Source organism: Bufo bufo, chromosome 7 (assembly GCF_905171765.1).
Source record: "Bufo bufo chromosome 7, aBufBuf1.1, whole genome shotgun sequence".
NCBI classification, from domain to species: domain Eukaryota; kingdom Metazoa; phylum Chordata; class Amphibia; order Anura; family Bufonidae; genus Bufo; species Bufo bufo.
In genome coordinates this window covers 147,777,789-147,796,455 of record NC_053395.1, presented here as the reverse complement: position 1 = coordinate 147,796,455, position 18,667 = coordinate 147,777,789, and the positions used below count along the sequence as shown (strand labels likewise).

At 43.8% G+C, this 18,667-nt stretch overlaps 1 protein-coding gene across 3 annotated transcripts in view; it reads right to left on the bottom strand.

The window, feature by feature from the left end:
* Window positions 1-18,667, bottom strand: part of ALS2 (alsin Rho guanine nucleotide exchange factor ALS2) — a 134,932-nt gene that overhangs the window by 12,973 nt on the left and 103,292 nt on the right. For all 3 annotated transcript variants that reach the window (XM_040439653.1, XM_040439654.1, XM_040439656.1), the window contains exon 28: window positions 3,262-3,390. In XM_040439653.1, the coding sequence (XP_040295587.1) occupies window positions 3,262-3,390 (129 nt within the window). The remainder of the gene's footprint in view (window positions 1-3,261; window positions 3,391-18,667) is intronic.

The following is an 18,667-nucleotide window of genomic DNA, read 5'->3' as shown; positions in this document are numbered from 1 at the left end:
TCTATGTTAAAATATACCATCGGATTTGTTAGATCATGAAACTCAGATCCGACAGTATATTCTAACACAGGCGTTCCCATAGTGATGGGGACTCTTCAAGTTAGAATATACTGAGAACTGTGTAATAACTGCCCCCTGCTGCCTGGCAGCACCCGATCTCTTACAGGGGGCTGTGATCCGCACAATTAACCCCTCAGGTGCCGCACCCTGTAAGAGATCAGGTGCTGCCAGGCAGGAGGGGGCAGACCCCCTCCCTCCCAAGTTTTAAATTTATTGGTGGCCAGTGCGGCCCCCCCCCTCCCTCCCTTCCCTGTATTTAACTCATTGGTGGCCAGTGCGGCCCCCCTCCCTCCCCTGTATTTAACTCATTGGTGGCAAGTGCGGCCCCCCTCCCTCCCCAGTATTATATTCATTGGTGGCCAGTGCGGCCCCCCTCTCCTAATTAAAATCACCTTCCCCCATCATTGGTGGCAGCGGAGAGTTCCGATCGGAGTCCCAGTTTAATCGCTGGGGCTCAGATCGGTTACCATGGCAGCCAAGACGCTACTGCAGTCCTGGCTGCCATGGTTACTTAGCAATAGAAGCATTATACTTACCTGCAATGTCTGTGACCGGCCGGGCGCTCCTCCTACTGGTAAGTGACAGGTCTGTGCGGCGCATTGCTTATAGCACAGACCTGTCACTTACCAGTAGGAGGAGCGCCCGGCCGGTCACAGACATCGCAGGTAAGTATAATGCTTCTATTGCTAAGTAACCATGGCAGCCAGGACTGCAGTAGCGTCTTGGCTGCCATGGTAACCGATCGGAGCCCCAGCGATTAAACTGGGACTCCGATCGGAACTCTCCGCTGCCACCAATGATGGGGGAAGGTGATTTTAATTAGGGGGGGGGGGGGGGGGGAGGCCGCACTGGCCACCAATGATGGGGGGGGGGGGTGATTTTAATTAGGGGGGGGAGAGGGGAGGCCGCACTGACCACCAATGATGAAGGAAGGCGATTTTAATTAGGGGGAGAGGGGAGGCCGCACTGGCCACCAATGATGGGGGAAGGTGATTTTAATTAGGGGGGGGAGAGGGGAGGCCGCACAGGCCACCAATGATGGGGGAAGGTGATTTTAATTAGGGGGGAGGGGGGAAGAGGGGAGGCCGCACTGGCCACCAGTGAATTTAAAACTGGGGAGGGAGGGATTCTGCCCCCCCTGCCTGGCAGCACCTGATCTCTTTCAGGGGGCTATAATACGCACAATTAACCCCTCAAGGCAGCAGGGGGCAGTCATGTACACAGTTCGTAGTATGGGAACGCCTGTGTGTTAGAATATACTGTCGGATCTGAGTTTTCACAAAGTGAAAACTCAGATCTAAAAAGCTTTTATGCAGACGGATCAGCGGATGACAATCTTGTGTGCATCCGTGTTTTTTCACGGACCCATTGACTTGAATGGGTCCGTGAACCGTTGTCCGTCAAAAAAATAGGACAGGTCTTATTTTTTTGACGGACAGGAAACACGAATCACGGATGCGGATGAAAAACTGTGCATTTTCCGATTTTTCCACGGACCCATTGAAAGTCAATGGGTCAGTGAAAAAAAACGGAACAACGGCCGTGGATGCACACAACGGTCGTGTGCATGAGGCCTTAAACAGAGAACATGAAGAATGGCTGAGGAACTTCCGAACTCTGGGACTGAGGTAGGCCTGGGATGGGCATACCAGACGCCCGGAAGTGAGATGCAGCCGCCGCCCCAGGAGGGGATGCGACCACTGAGAAAAGGCACCAGCAGGCCCCAGAGGGAGAGAAGTGGAGGAGGAGAGGAGGTGGGGGGGCCGCAAGCACTAGGGGGAGGATCAGAGGGTGGCGGTGGGAGTGGATAGATGGGGTTATACTCACCTAGTTGTTCCCTATACTCACCCCATCTTCATCCTCTACGCTTCACCCCTTTCCCCCCTCGGGGTACCAGCAGGGTCACCTTCTCAGCCTCTAGCACTTAGGTGGTAGGGAGGCTGGACTACAGAGAGTGACTGTAGAAATGCAGGTGACCCCATGGCTGGCGGGATGAAGGGGAGCTGGGCTGTCCTGGTCCACTTAGTCTTCTTGGGGGAGGTCAGGCGGTGAAGGGAACCAACACCGGCCTTCCTCCCGGGTAAACAGAGAGGCCAGGCGTCTCTGTTTCCCAAATCTAAAGAGGAAAAAGGTAAAATAATAAAAGAAAATGGCAGAAGGTGCCCTGCAAAGCAGGGAGGTCTTTCTCCTATGGACAGTAAACTAAAACAGTTTCGCTCAGTGTCTGCAGGAGGGGTATAGCTGAGGAGGAGAAGCTAACACTATTTCAACTTAGTGTCGCCTCCTAGTGGCAGCAGCTATACCCATGGTCTTCTGTGTCCCCCAATATATAAGCGAGAAAGAGAGAGAAAATATACAATCTGCAATTTGTTTCCTAAACAATCCATCCTGTTTAGATGATACTGCGACACCATTATGTGTACTAGGATGGTGAGTGACCAAAAATGGATATTAGTCATTCAGTGAGTACCCCCGTGCACATGAAAACATCTAATTTCTGATCAAATTATGGCCATGCTGGTGCAGCAGTAATACAAACAGATCTCTGCTTACATCAATTCAATAAATTAGATTTTAGAGTTTTTTTAAACACAAAACTATAAATAGAAAAACACCAGAAATATGTCAATGTCAGTATCTAAAAAACTTTAATAAAATAGAAGTAAATATTCCTAAAAAAGAACAATGGAAAAATTAATTCTCGATGTTTCAAACCATATACGAAAGAGTTGCTTATAGTATACCTGTACTAAAAAAAACTTTTTTTTTTAATACCTGTAAAAAAAAAAAAAATAATATATGTCACAGCAACATAACAAAGGTTTTGATTGATAGGATCTGAGTGCTGGGAGCCCCAGTGATCGCTAGGATGACGAGAAAGAAGCACACAGAGCACTCTCTCCTTGCTGCTGAAGACTGCGGTGAGGAGAGATCACACTGTGTGAGCACTTCTTTCTTCTTGTTCTAGTAATTGTGGAGGTCTCAGCACTCAGACCCCCACCAATCAAAACCTTTCATAAATCTCCATGAAATATCAAAAGTTCTTTTATTTTGGTGTAGGTACATTTTGATAGGACAGAAACTTGTTCTTTTCTAAAGAACTTCAGTGCTAACTGGAAAACACTGGAGTTTTACAATAAAAATGCATATAAAGCAGAAATTTTCTCCAAGGCATGGACATTATATAATAAAATGGATCACCCAGGTTCAGGAGATTGAGACTCCAAGCCTGTTCTCCCATTGCAGATATGAGGCTTATCTGGGGATTCTTTGAGGGTGGTTGATGGCTGAATTGTGCTGCCTTCTTCAGGGAGATCAGGAAACAAAAACCTGAAAAACACATTTTCACACACTTTAAAATATGTACACATATGTGTTTCAGAGCTTCTAATATGTAAAAGAAAAATCACAGCCATTCCTTACAGGATAGAAGATAAGATAGATCGAGGAGGTCCAGCAGGTTTCTGGACGACAAAGGGCGCAGAGTCACAACCATGCGCGATATTGATCTTGTTTTATTGGTAGACGACGCGTTTCGGGGTGCATGACCCCTTTCTCAAGTCTTTAAGAAGCGAGCTGCGGCCTCAGCTCGACCGCTGCAGGGCGGCACGTGGAGTGTTTGCTATGTCTTACAGGAGTCACAGAAAACCACAGCCATTCCTTCCAGGAGTCATAGAAAACCACAGCCATTCCTTCTAGGAGTCACAGAAAACCACAGCCATTCCTTCTAGGAGTCATAGAAAACCACAGCCATTCCTTCCAGGAGTCATAGAAAACCACAGCCATTTCTTCTAGGAGTCATAGAAAACCACAGCCATTCCTTCCAGGAGTCATAGAAAACCACAGCCATTCCTTCCAGGAGTCATAGAAAACCACAGCCATTTCTTCTAGGAGTCATAGAAAACCACAGCCATTCCTTCTAGGAGTCATAGAAAACCACAGCCATTTCTTCCAGGAGTCATAGAAAACCACAGCCATTCCTTATAGGAGTCACAGAAAACCACAGCCATTCCTTATAGGAGTCACAGAAAACCACAGCCATTCCTTATAGGAGTCACAGAAAACCACAGCCATTCCTTATAGGAGTCACAGAAAACCACAGCCATTCCTTATAGGAGTCACAGAAAACCACAGCCATTTCTTCCAGGAGTCATAGAAAACCACAGCCATTCCTTCCAAGACTCATACTACAGAAGCATAGATGGTTTCTTATGAATGTTTACCTTTTGAGTCATAAACGGTGTCCTGATTAATTTCTTAGTATATCCTTTGAATGGTTTAAGCACTGTATTTCTGATACAGACCGCATTGCGGACAAGAAAAGTAATTGTTAGTAATGGGAGTGAGAAAAATGCGGATTGCACACGGCAGGTGTCTGTATTTTGCAGATCTGTGGTTTGTGAACACGGTCATGTGCAAAAGGCCTAACGTTGTACAGCAAGCTCCTTCTTGTGGTGGCTGCAAGCAACGTCTTTTCTTTTAACTAAAGCCATGCAGGGAGCTCTGTATCAGAAACACAAAGGGGGACATTTACTAAGACTGGCGATTTAGATGCCGGTCTTAGTCCATGTCCACTGCTGCTTGATGAGCCGGCCTCTTCATAACTTAGGCTAGATTCACACTAGCGGCAAGGAACTCCAGCAGGCTGTTGGATCCGTGCTGCCGCTAGCCCCTCGCGTGCCCCCGGACTACCGCTCCGGCCCCATTGACTATAATAGGGGCGGGCCGGAGTTCCGGCAGCAGCATGGCAAACATGCCGAGAGGTGGCCGGAATAAAAGTACGACATGTATGGCGGGCTTAAATATACTTCCCTTGTTGGTGTAGATTTAAGTAATTTTCTACACCAAAAATAGGAATAGAAAATAATGAATCAGATCCTCTTCCCCACCAAACGCCCTTTTTCTGCCACCTCAGAAAAGTGGCATGAGCGGGGAAAAGTCGCAGATTCAGCCACAAAGCCCTTGGCAACCAAATCTGCAACAATAGTACACCAAAAAGTGGCATACTTCCAATAATAAATCACCCCCAAAGTTCCTACTACTATAAAGATATATAAAGCAATAAATCAGGACAGAATTCTGATGTAATTTGGTGCCCCCTGATATAAATAAGAACACTAATGCTTCCGGGTCAACCGCAGTGATATCACAAACTAAGACTATACATGTTTGGTTCACTTTGGTGTATGCATGCTTGAGGAAGGCTGATGAACAGCCGAAACGTTGCATGTACTTGGGAATGAATTATCACTAATATGGAGTAAAGAACATTTTGGGATGCTGCCTCCACTCTTCTTTTTTCTGGATATTGATAAGGATCGATTAGACGGGGCTCTAAGGGGGCATGCATCTGAGACATTGATCATCAGTGATGGCCAGTTCGCAGTGTTCGCCGACGAACACATGCGATCTGCCATCTTTATTCCCAAGTCCGGCGATACAGAGGACTTACCTCTGTATCGCCGGACTTGGGAATAAAGATGGCAGATCGCATGTGTTCGTCAGTGAACACTGCGAACTGGCCATCACGGTTTATCATCACTACTCAAAGTGGGTGCTGTATTTTTATTTTTTTCTATGCATAGACACAGGGCCGTCTTTAAGGCGGGGCAAAAGGGGCAGGAGCCCTGGGCCCAGTTGCTCCTGGGGGGCCCAAGACAGCTCCCTGTCCCGTCTCGATCCTAACCCTATCCTTCACTATGCGAGCAGAGCGGCATGGCTCGCATAGTGAAGGACTTCTGACACTGACATCACAAGCTTCCAACACTGCTGCGCTAGTCTCACCAACCAATGTCACCATAATAATGAAAAAGTGCGGGGGGGCAGGCGGCTCGCGATGTCTGTGTAGTCAGTGCAGACAGGTCCACATTATCATCAAGTGGATGTCAGCAGCGCTGCAGGGTCACCATCAGGGCAGTAACTGAGCGCTGTCAGGGACCCTGCTGGCTGCTGCAAAGAGGCAAAATAGGGGCCACTCACAGCTGCCCCCATCGGGCAGCCTATATCAAGTTTACTGACCCCAAGAGAAGGCAGCTCCCCCTCCTCTCTGCAGTGTGATAGTCCGTGTGAGGAGGGGGCGGGGACTCCTCCCAGACCTTCAGTGGGTGCAGGAAAAGATGAGAGCTGGCCTGCAGAGACTCTGAGGCTTCACCTCAGGTAACGTTAGTGTGCCTCATGTGTGGTGCTGGAAGTTCAAGTATGAAGTCCCCTCACTGGCCCCTGCTTCCTTCTTACATACAGCAGCAGGGGGGTAAGTTACTGTAGGGGGCAGTCAGTCCTGAAGGTGCTGCCTATCACCTGTGTTCAAGTCCAATTCTGTGCCCCCCTGACCTTACAGAGCCCCTGCAACTCTAGTGTTCCCCTGTGTCCCTTGCCCCATCACAGATCCCTGCCCACCAACCATCTCACTTTCTGACATCACCCCCTGCCCTCTGGAGTTTATATCAGTGCTGGAGCATTATAAGAGGAGCATCTGATATCAGTCACATGTGATGTAAAGTCTCTGGAGGTTATATCAGTACTGGAGCGTTATAAGAGGAGCGGCTGATATCGGTCACATAGGATGTAAAGTCTCTGGAGGTTATATCAGTACTGGAGCGTTATAAGAGGAGCGGCTGATATCGGTCACATAGGATGTAAAGTCTCTGGAGGTTATATCAGTACTGGAGCGTTATAAGAGGAGCGGCTGATATCGGTCACATAGGATGTAAAGTCTCTGGAGGTTATATCAGTACTGGAGCGTTATAAGAGGAGCGGCTGATATCAATCATAGAAACATGGAATGTGTCGGCAGATAAGAACCATTTGGCCCATCTAGTCTGCCCAATATATGATGTAATGTCTCTGGAGGTTATATCAGTACTGGAGCGTTATAAGAGGAGCGGCTGATATCGGTCACATATGATGTAATGTCTTTGAATGTATTTTTTCCCTGGCTGTGATTGGACATGGCTACAGCCAGGGAGAAGGAGACGCAAATTGAGAAACTCTGGCATCTGCTCCCTGTTCCGATGCTAGTAATTTGCATACCAGGTGCAATAATTAAACAGGGGCACAGCCGGCGAACGGAGCCGCGCCCAGGAATAATAGTAAGCTCTATTAGATCCCTGTTTGATGCCCTACCTAACGTGCTACTTATTTTATAATGTCTGGACCCATAAAAGGTCCTCTTTAAATGGGTTAAATGGTTTGTCTCACTTCAGTAAATGGCATTTATCATGCAGTTAATAAAAGGCACTTACTAATGTATTGTGATACTCCATATTGCCTCCTTTCCATCACATTATACACAGCACGAATCCGTGGTTATTACCATCATGTAATCCATCAGCGGTGGCCATGCTTACACACTAGGGAAAGGGAAAGGCTGGAAGTGCTCATAGGCCAACACCTTTACCTAAAGTGTGCAAGCACGGACACCGCTGCTGGATTACACGGTGATAATAACTACAAATATGTGCTGTGTATAATGTGATGGAAAAGACCTACAGACACAGAATGCACACTGAGTCTTTATTTTTTTCAGCCCCATTGAAGTGAATTGAACTGTACAGACATGTCGGAAAAAAAATAAGTTCGTGTTCAGGAGCCCTAAGGTGGGCCCCAAGAATCAGTTACACTGGTGGGCCCTAAGTACCCCAGTCCCACACTGCACAGAGGCACTGCAACGCTAGGGTGACCCGAGCCCCAGTCTCCTTCCTGAACTGCAGAGCGGTGCCCACTTCCAGCCTGAGCCCAGCTGCCCAGAGCACTGATCCGGAGCCTGCTGGAGTCTTCAGAACTGTAAGTATGTACAGTAATTCACTGTAAGCTATATTATATATATTACTTGTATTATGTGAGTAAGGGTGCTGGGTGGTTGGAGATGGTGGGTGGAGGAGTGGATGGAGGGGTTAGTAGTACAGTATTATCTGCACATTGTAAAAAAAAAAAATACTATATATTTGTGTCAGAAGTTGTGCTTTTTTAATTTTTAGAATAATGATACAGACATATTATTTGATACTTTTGTGCTGATTCTTTTTTTCTTCTCTATATTAAGGGACACTATAGTCACCAGAACCACAACAGCTAAACGTAGTAGTTCTGGTGTCTATAGCATGTCTCTGCAAGCTTTTTAATGTAAACCCTGCCTTTTCAGAAAAAAAGGCATTATTTACATTATTTACTACTTTTTTGTGGCATTTCACAGTTTTCATAGGACCCAATTACAGTGTGGCCTGCAGTGGCAGGAAATGCTACTCTATCCCAGAACTGCTGCCCAGTTTCAATAATAAGGACATAATATGATTACTCATTTTTTACCATTTTCCTTTGAACCACCAAAACTGGCAGATAAATCCTGGAATACATACTTTGTCTGAAAAGCATTTAACCCCATAGTGACCAACATTATTATAATAATTTTTTTTTACAGCAGTCACTACAGCAGCTTTATTTCACTGTGCGCACTTGCTCACAGCACTGTGGAGTAACTCCGGAATGGGTGTCCTGCACTGGAGCTGGGAACATATCCATGACATTTAACCCCCTGCAATTAGAACACATAGTGCAACAGCACTCTACAAACCAAATAAAGTACAAAGACATATTACATTGCAAATGCTATGCTAATAAATTAGAGATGCTTGGCAAATGTATTTTGTACAAAAATATTAGAGCCCGTCGTGCACTCCTGTAGCCTGTGTTTTGCCTCACAGGCTGATTTTAAATTAGCCTGAGTATTTAGTTTGCTCTGCATGCATGTTGGTATGTTCTATTTGTGTTTTCAGCCATAGCGACGTGCACCTGCGCATTGGGATGTGCTGACTAACCCCCTTTTCCTTTGTAATTTAACCCCTTCAATGCCACAAGTGACCAGAGCATCTAAAAGGTTTAGAGAGGGCTTCCTTTGTGACCCTAATGGTGCCCCTACAACACAACTGCAGGGTGCTGATGGACTGCAATGGTAGGTGGCAGTCTAATGAAAGCCACCAGGCCTTCCATCTCTGTATAGGGCCTACAGTGAGGAACAGAAGTATTTGAACACCCTGCGATTTTACAAGTTCTCCCACTTAGAAATCATGGCCGGTTCTGCAATTCCCATTGTAGGTGCATTCCCACTCAGAGACAGAATTAAAAACATTTAAATTCAGGAAATCACATTGTATGATTTTTTAAGAATTTATTTGTCTTGCACTGCTGAACATAAGTATTTGAACACCCGAGAAACAGCAAGAATTCTGGCTCTCAAAGACCTGTTACTGTGCCTTTAAAAAGTCCACCTCTACTCCACTCATTAATCTAACTTAGTAGCACTTGTCTGAGCTTTTTAACCACCTCACATCCGCCCATAGGATATAAAACTCCTACGGGTGGATGTTTAACTCTGAATGGATGTTCTGGAACATTCAGAGATCGCAGCTGCACGTTAATCAGTGACAGCAGGGCAACCCAAAGAGAAGGCAGGGACAGTTCCCAGGTGTACCTGCCTTCTAGATCACTGCATACACAGCGCTCACCGAGCGCTTCCTGTCCCGGCCTGGTGGTCATGTGACCGCCGGGAAAGTGCAGGAGCTTTCGGGTCTTTCACAGACCTCGATCAGCCCTGAACTGAGGCTGTACAGCCTCTCTGGGGGGTGTATTTCCCCTGTAACTGGGGCTACTATGTCAGCCCCAGTTACAGGAGAAATGAATAGTAAAAAAAAAAAATGAAGTCAAATGTCCCCAAGAGGTCTTGTATGACCTTATGGGGGGACATAAAGGGTAAAATAAAATAAAAGTGTTTTATAAAAAAAAAATTTAAAAAAAGTTTCGCATGTAAAAAAAAACAGAATCCCCAAATCAAGAAATAAAAAAAAAAGATTAAAAATAGGAAAAAAAAAATAAAATAGACATATTTTGTATTGCCGCGTCCGTTACGGCCGACTCTATAAATATATCACATGATCCACTCCGTCCGATAAACACCATAAAAAATACAAACTGTGTAAAAAAAAGCCATTTTTACATCACAAAAAGTGCAACACCAAGTGATCAAAAAGGCGTATGTCCCACAAAATGGTACCAATAAAACAGTCACCTCATTATGCAAAAAATGACCCCCTAAATAAGAAAAATCGCTCAAAAAATATAGCTCTCAGAAATATAATTATTTTTGTTTAAAAAATGCTGTTATTGTGTAAAACTTAAGTAAATAAAAAAGTATACATATTAGGTATCGCCACGTCCATAAAAACCTGCTCTATAAAACTATCACATGACCTAACCTCTCAGGTGAATGCTGTAAAAAAAAGTTAAATAGAAACAGTGCCACAAAAAAGCCATTTTTTGTCACCTTACATCACAAAAAGTGTAATAGCAAGCGATCAAAAAGTCATATGCACCCCAAAATAGTACCAAACTCATCTCATCCCGCAAAAATGATACCCTACCTAAGACAATCGGCCAAAAAATAAAAAAACTATGACTCTCAGACACTAAAACATGATTTTTTTTGTTTCAAAAATGATATTATTGTGTGAAACTTAAATAAATTAAAAAAAGTATACATATTAGGTATCGTCGTGTCCGTAAGAACCTGCTGTATAAAAATATCACAATCTAACCTGTCAGAGGAACATTGTAAATAACAAAATAAAAACTGTGCCAAAACAGCTATTTTTTGTTACCTTGCCTCACAAAAAGTGTAATATAGAGCAATCAAAAATCATATGTACCCTAAAATAGTACCAACACAACTGCCACCTTATTCCGTAGTTTCCAAAATGGGGTCACTTTTTTGGGGAGTTTCTACTCTAGGGGTGCATCAGGGGGTCTTCAAATGTGACATGGTGTCAAAAAACCAGTCCAGCAAAATCTGCCTTCTAAAAACCACATGGCGTTCCTTTCATTCTGCGCCCTGCCGTGTGCCCGTACAGCAGTTTACGACCACATATGGGGTGTTTCTGTAAACTAAAGAATCAGGGCAATAAATATTGAGTTTTGCTTGGCTGTTAACCCTTGCTTTGTTACTAGAGAAAATGGATTAAAATGGACAATTTGCCAAAAAATAGAAATTCTGAAATTTCATCTCCGTATTCCATTAACTCTTGTGGAACACCTAAAGGATTACCAAAGTTTGTAAAATCAGTTTTGAATACCTTGAGGGATGTATTTTCCAAAATGGGTCACTTTTTTGGCGTTTCTACTCTAGGGGGCATCGGGGGGGCTTCAAATGGGACATGGTGTCAAAAAACCAATCCAGCAAAATCTGCCTTCCAAAAACCATAAGGCGCTCATTTCCTTCTGCGCCATGCCGTGTGGCCATACAGCAGTTTACAACCACATATGGAGTGTTTCTGTAAACTGCAGAATCAGGGCAATAAATATTGAGTTTTGTTTGGCTGTTAACCCTTGCCTTGTTAGCGGAAAAAAAATGATTAAAATGGAAAATCTGCCAAAAAACTGAAATTCTGAAATTTCATCTCTATTTTCCATTAATTCTTGTGGAACACCTAAAGGTTTAACAACGTTTGTAAAATCAGTTTTGAATACCTTGAGGGGTGTAGTTTCTAAAATGGGGTCATTTTTGGGTGGTTTCTATTATGTAAGCCTCATAAAGTGACTTCAGACCTGAACTGGTCCTTAAAAAGTGGATTTTGGAAATTTTCTGAAAAATTTCAAAATTTGCTTCTAAACTTCTAAGCCTTCTAACGTCCCCAAAAAATAAAATGACATTCACAAAATGATCCAAACAGGAAGTAGACATATGGGGAATGTAAAGTAATAACTATTTTTGGAGGTATTACTATCTATTATAAAAGTAGAGAAATTGAAATTAGCTAATTTGCTAATTTTTCAAAATTCTTAGTAAATTTGGTATTTTTTTATAATTAAAAATGAAATTTTTTGACTCAATTTTACCACTGTCATGAAGTACAATATGTGACGAGAAAACAATCTCAATAGCCCAGATATGTAAAAGCGTTTTAAAGTTATTACCACATAAAGTGACACTGGTCAAATTTGCAAAAAATGGCTATGTCAGGAAGGGGAAAATGGCCCGGATGTGAAGTGGTTAAAGACACCTGTCCACCCCACAGTCAGTCAGACACCAACTACTACCATGGGGCAAGACCAAAGAGCTGTCAAAAGACACCAAAGACAAAATTGGGGACCTCCACAAGGCTGGAAAGGGCTACGGGGCAATTGCCAAGCAGCTTGGTGAAAATAGATCAACTGCTGGAGCAATTGTTAGAAAATGGAAGAGGCTAAAGACGACTGTCAGTCTCCCTGAGACTGGGGCTCCATGCAAGATCTCACCTCGTGGGGTATCACTGATGATAAGAAAGGTGAGGAATCAGCCCAGAACTACAAGGGAGGAGCTGGTCAATGACATGAAGAGATCTGGGACCACAGTTTCAAAGGTCACTGTCGGTAGAACACTACGCCGTCATGGTTACAAATCATGCATTGCACGGAAGGTTCCCCTGCTCAAGTCATCACATGTCCAGGCCCGTCTGAAGTTTGCCAATGACCATCTGGATGATCCAGAGGAGGCATGGGAGAAAGTCATGTAGTCAGAGGAGACCAAAGTAGAACTTTTTGGTCTAAACGTCACTCGTCGTGTTTGGAGGAAAAAGGATGAGTTGCATCCCAAGAACACCATCCCTACTGTGAATAATGGGGGTGGCAACATCATGCTTTGGGGGTGCTTTTCTGCGAAGGGGACAGGATGACTGCACTGTATTAAGGAGAGGATGAATGGGACCATTTATTGTGAGATTTTGAGCAACAACCTCCTTCCCTCAGTCAGAGCATTGAAGATGGGTCATGGCTGGGTCTTCCAACATGACAACGACCCGAAGCACACAGCCAGGATAACCCAGGAGTGGCTCCGTAAGATGCATATCAAGGTTCTGGAGTGGCCTAGCCAGTCTCCAGACCTAAATCCAATAGAACATCTTTGGAGGGAGCCGAAACTCTGTGTTGCTCAGCAACAGCCCCGAAACCTGACAGATCTAGAGGAGATCTGTGTGGAGGAGTGGGCCAAAATCCCTGTTGCAGTGTGTGGAAATCTGGTCAAGAACTACAGGAAACGTTTGATCTCTGTAACTGCAAACAAAGGCTTCTGTACCAAATATAAACACTGATTTTCTCAGGTGTTCAAATACTTATGTTCAGCAGTGCAAGACAAATACATTCAGCGTGCAGCTGCGATCTCTGAATGAACGTTCCAGAACGTCCATTCAGAGTTAAACATCCACCTGTAGGAGGTTTATATCCTATGGGCGGATGTGAGGTGGTTAACCCCTTCACGCAACATCATGTACGTGGGGGAATGTGGTGCCTCACCGCATTCCCACGTGCATGTACGTGATCGGCTTTCACTGTCAGCGCAGGGAGCGAAGCGCTGAAGCTCCAGTGAAGCCGGCGTGCTGGGGTTGCTAGGCAACCAGAGAAGCCGGCAGGAGCTGTATTGGAGCTCTGACCCGCCCGCGATCGCTGTGATTGGTCCATTACTGCAGAGGGACCAATCACAGCGCATCGGGGCAGGTAAGAGGGGGTTAGGGAGGGACTATGTGCTTCTCCTTCTCTGATCGCCCCAATTCCTGTCAGGGAAGCGATCAGAGAAGGAGAAAGTGTGAATATATTCCCCACCTATGACGAGTATACTCGTCATGGCGCACTGCTACTTAGCGCGCCATGATGAGTATACACGTCATGGCATAAACTGTCACCATGTCTGCAGACATGGTGACAGCGCTGAGATCCCGGCTGTCACACACAGCCGGGCACCTTAGGTCAATGCCGAGGGGGGTCCTGTGACCCCCCCATGTCGGCGATCGCTGCAAACCGCAGGTCAATTCAGACCTGCGGTTTGTAGCGGTTTCTGATCGCCGCGGTCCCTGACCGCGGGGATCAGAAACTTTACTATGCCCAAAATAAAGCTTTTTCACCCCCCCTGCACCCCTGAATGATGTTATGTGGGCGGGTGGTGCAGGGGGGGTGTCGCAGGCGGTGGGGAGGTGCGGTAAGCTGCGGGAGGCGGGCGGTGCGGCAGGCGGGATCGCGATCCCCCGCCCGCCTCCCTTTCAATGATCGTTGGTGTCTAGTGGGGATACCAGGGTGCCAGCACATTGCTGGCACCCTGGTATAAACGGCTGACATCTGCGATGCGATGTCAGCCGTTTAACCCTTTCCATACAGCGGTCCGTACGGACCGCTGTATGGAAAAGGTTAACAGCGCAGGGAGCTCTCTCCCTCTCTCATCGGGGGGCTGCTGTGCCTTTGCAGCCCCCCGATGGGAGACAGAGAGAGCTCCCAGAGAGCCCCCCCTCAGCCCTGTACTTACCCTTCCCCGTCTGCGCAGTTCTGACCAGTACTGAGCAGACGGGGAAGGTTCCCATGGCAACAGGACGCCTCTCAGGCGTCCTGCTGTCCATGGTGCTGAACAGATCTGTGCTGAAAGCATAGATCTGTTCAGACAAGTGTAAAATACAGTGCAGTACAATATATATTGTTCTGTACTGTATTATACAGACATCAGACCCACTGGATCCTTAAGAACCAAGTGGGTCTGGGTCAAAAAAAAAGTAAAAAAAAGTGAAAAAAGTAAAGTTTCAAAAAAACACATTTATCACTGAATAAAAAAAAAAAAATACACTACACATATTAGGTATCGCCGCGTCCGTAACGACCTGATCTATAAAACGGTCATGTTACTTTCCCCGCACGGTGAACGCCATAAAAATAAAAAAATAAAAACTATGAGGAAATTGAAATTTTGCCCACCTTACTTCCCAAAAAAGGTAATAAAAGTGATCAAAAAAGTCGCATGTACGCCAAAAAAGTACCAATCAAACCGTCACCTCATCCCGCAAAAAATGAGCCATTACATGAGACAATGGCCCAAAAAATAAAAAAACTATGGGTCTCAGACTATGGAGATACTAAAACATGATTTTTTTTTTGTTTCAAAAATATTATTGTGTAAAACCCTGATAAATTATAAAAAGGTAGACATATTAGGTATTGCCATGTCCGTAAGAACCTGATCTATAAAAATACCACATGACCTAACCCCTCAGGTGAACACTGTAAAAAATTTTTTAAAAAAACGGTGTCAAAAAAGCTATTTTTTTGTTACCTTACATCACAAAAAGTGTAATAGCAAGCGATCAAAAAGTCATGTGCACCCCAAAATAGTACCAATCTAACCGGCATCTCATCACGCAAAAATGATACCCAACCTGAGACAATCGCCAAAAAACTGAAAAAACTATGGCTCTCAGACTATGGAGACACTAAAACATGTTTTTTTTTTGTGTCAAAAATGATATTATTGTGTAAAACCTAAATAAATAAAAAAGTATACATATTAGGTATCGTCACGTCCGTAAGAACCTGCTCTATAAAAATAGCACATGATCTAACCTGTCAGATGAACGTTGTAAATATTAAAAAATAAAAACAGTGCCAAAACAGCTATTTTTTGGCAAATTTTCCATTTTAATTCATTTTTTCCCATAACAAAGCAAGGGTTAACAGCCAAACAAAACTCAATATTTATTGCCCTGATTCTGTAGTTTACAGAAACACCCCATATGTGGTCGTAAACTGCTGTATGGCCACACGGCAGGGCGCAGAAGGAAAGGAGCGCCATATGGTTTTTGGAAGGCAGTTTTTGCTGGACTGGTTTTTTGACACCATGTCCCATTTGAAGCCCCCCCGATGCACCCCTAGAGTATAAACTCCAAAAAATGACCCCATTTTGGAAACTACACCCCTCAAGGTATTCAAAACTAATTTTACAAACTTTGTTAACCCTTTAAGTGTTCCACAAGAGTTAATGGCAAATGGAGATGAAATTTCTGAATTTCTATTTTTTGTTACTTTGCCTCACAAAAAAGTGTAATATAGAGCAACCAAAAATCATATGTTCCCTAAACTAGTACCAACAAAACTTCCACCGTATCCCGTAGTTTCCAAAATGGGGCCACTTTTTTGGAGTTTCTACTCTAGGGGTGCATCAGGGGGCTTTAAATGGGACATGGTGTCTAAAAACAATCCAGCAAAATCTGCCTTCCAGAAACCATATGGCATTCCTTTCCTTCTGCACCCTGCCGCGTGCCCATACAGCAGTTTACGACCACATATGGGGTGTTTCTGTAAACTACAGAATCAGAGCCATAAATAAAGAGTTTTGTTTGGCTGTTAACCCTTGCTTTGTTACTGGAAAAAAAATATTAAAATGGAAAATCTGCCGAAAAAGTGAAATTTTGAAATTTAATCTCTATTTTCCATTTATTCTTGTGGAACACCTAAAGGGTTAACAGCGTTTGTAAAATCAGTTTTGAATACCTTGAGGGGTGTAGTTTCTTAGATGGGGTCACTTTTATGGAGTTTCTACTCTAGGGGTGCATCAGGGGGGCTTCAAATGGGACATGGTGTCAAAAAAAACAGTCCAGCAAAACCTGCCTTCCAAAAACCGTATGGCATTCCTTTCCTTCTGCGCCCTGCCGTGTGCCCGTACAGCGGTTTACAACCACATATGGGGTGCTTCTGTAAACTACAGAATCAGGGCCATAAATAAAGAGTTTTGTTTGGCTGTTAACCCTTGCTTTGTTACTGGAAAAAAAATATTAAAATGGAAAATCTGCCGAAAAAGTGAAATTTTGAAATTTAATCTCTATTTTCCATTTATTCTTGTGGAACACCTAAAGGGTTAACAGCGTTTGTAAAATCAGTTTTGAATACCTTGAGGGGTGTAGTTTCTTAGATGGGGTCACTTTTATGGAGTTTCTACTCTAGGGGTGCATCAGGGGGGCTTCAAATGGGACATGGTGTCAAAAAAACAGTCCAGCAAAATTAGCCCTCCAGAAACCAAACGGCGCACCTTTCACTCTACGCCCCGCTGTGTGGCCATACAGTAGTTTACGGCCACATATGGGGTGTTTCTGTGAACATCAGAGTCAGGGCAATAAAGATACAGTCTTGTTTGGCTGTTAACCCTTGCTTTGTTAGTGGAAAAAATGGGTTAAAATTGAAAATTAGGCAAAAAAATGAAATTCTCAAATTTCATCTCCATTTGCCAATAACTCTTGTGCAACACCTAAAGGGTTAATGACGTATGTAAAATCAGTTTTGAATACCTTGAGGGGTGTAGTTTCTTAGATGGGGTCACTTTTATGGAGTTTCTACTCTAGGGGTGCATCAGGGGGGCTTCAAATGGGACATGGTGTAAATAAACCAGTCCATAAAAATCAGCCTTCCAAAAACCAAACGGCGCACCTTTCACTCTACGCCCCGCTGTGTGGCCGTACAGTAGTTTACGGCCACATATTGGGTGTTTCTGTAAACGGCAGAGTCAGGGCAATAAAGATACAGTCTTGTTTGGCTGTTAACCCTTGCTTTGTTAGTGGAAAAAATGGGTTAAAATTGAAAATTAGGCAAAAAAATGAAATTCTCAAATTTCATCTCCATTTGCCAATAACTCTTGTGCAACACCTAAAGGGTTAATGACGTATGTAAAATCAGTTTTGAATACCTTGAGGGGTGTAGTTTCTTAGATGGGGTCACTTTTATGGAGTTTATACTCTAGGGGTGCATCAGGGGGCTTCAAATGGGACATGGTGTAAATAAACCAGTCCATAAAAATCAGCCTTCCAAAAACCAAACGGCGCACCTTTCACTCTACGCCCCGCTGTGTGGCCGTACAGTAGTTTACGGCCACATATTGGGTGTTTCTGTAAACGGCAGAGTCAGGGCAATAAAGATACAGTCTTGTTTGGCTGTTAACCCTTGCTTTGTTAGTGGAAAAAATGGGTTAAAATGAAAAATTAGACAAAAAAATGAAATTCTCAAATTTCCTCCCCATTTGCCAATAACTCTTGTGCAACACCTAAAGGGTTAACAATGTATGCAAAATCAGTTTTGAATACCTTGAGGGGTGTAGTTTCTTAGATGGGGTCATTTTTGGGTGGTTTCTATTATGTAAGCCTCGCAAAGTGACTTCAGACCTGAACTGGTCCCTAAAAATTGAGTTTTTGTAAATTTCGGAAAAATTTCAAGATTTGCTTCTAAACTTCTAGGCCTTATAACATCCCCAAAAAATAAAATATCATTCCCAAAACAATTCAAGCATGAAGTAGACATATGGGGAATGTAAAGTCATCACAATTTTTTGGGGTATTACTATGTATTACAGAAGTAGAGAAACTGAAACTTTGAAATTTGCTAATTTTTCCAAATTTTTGGTAAATTAGGTATTTTTTTGTGCAAAAAAAATAATTTTTTTGACTTCATTTTACCAGTGTCATGAAGTACAATATGTGACGAAAAAACAATCTCAGAATGGCCTGGATAAGTCAAAGCGTTTTAAAGTTATTAGCACTTAAAGTGACACTGGTCAGATTTCCAAAAAATGGCCTGGTCCTTAAGGTGAAAATGAGCCCGGTCCTGAAGGGGTTAAAGAGCTCAGACAGGTGCTACTAAGTTAGATTAATGAGTGGAGTAGAGGTGGATTTTTTAAAGGCACAGTAACAGGTCTTTGAGAGCCAGAATTCTTGCTGTTTCTCGGGTGTTCAAATACTTATGTTCAGCAGTGCAAGACAAATAAATTCTTTAAAAATCATACAATGTGATT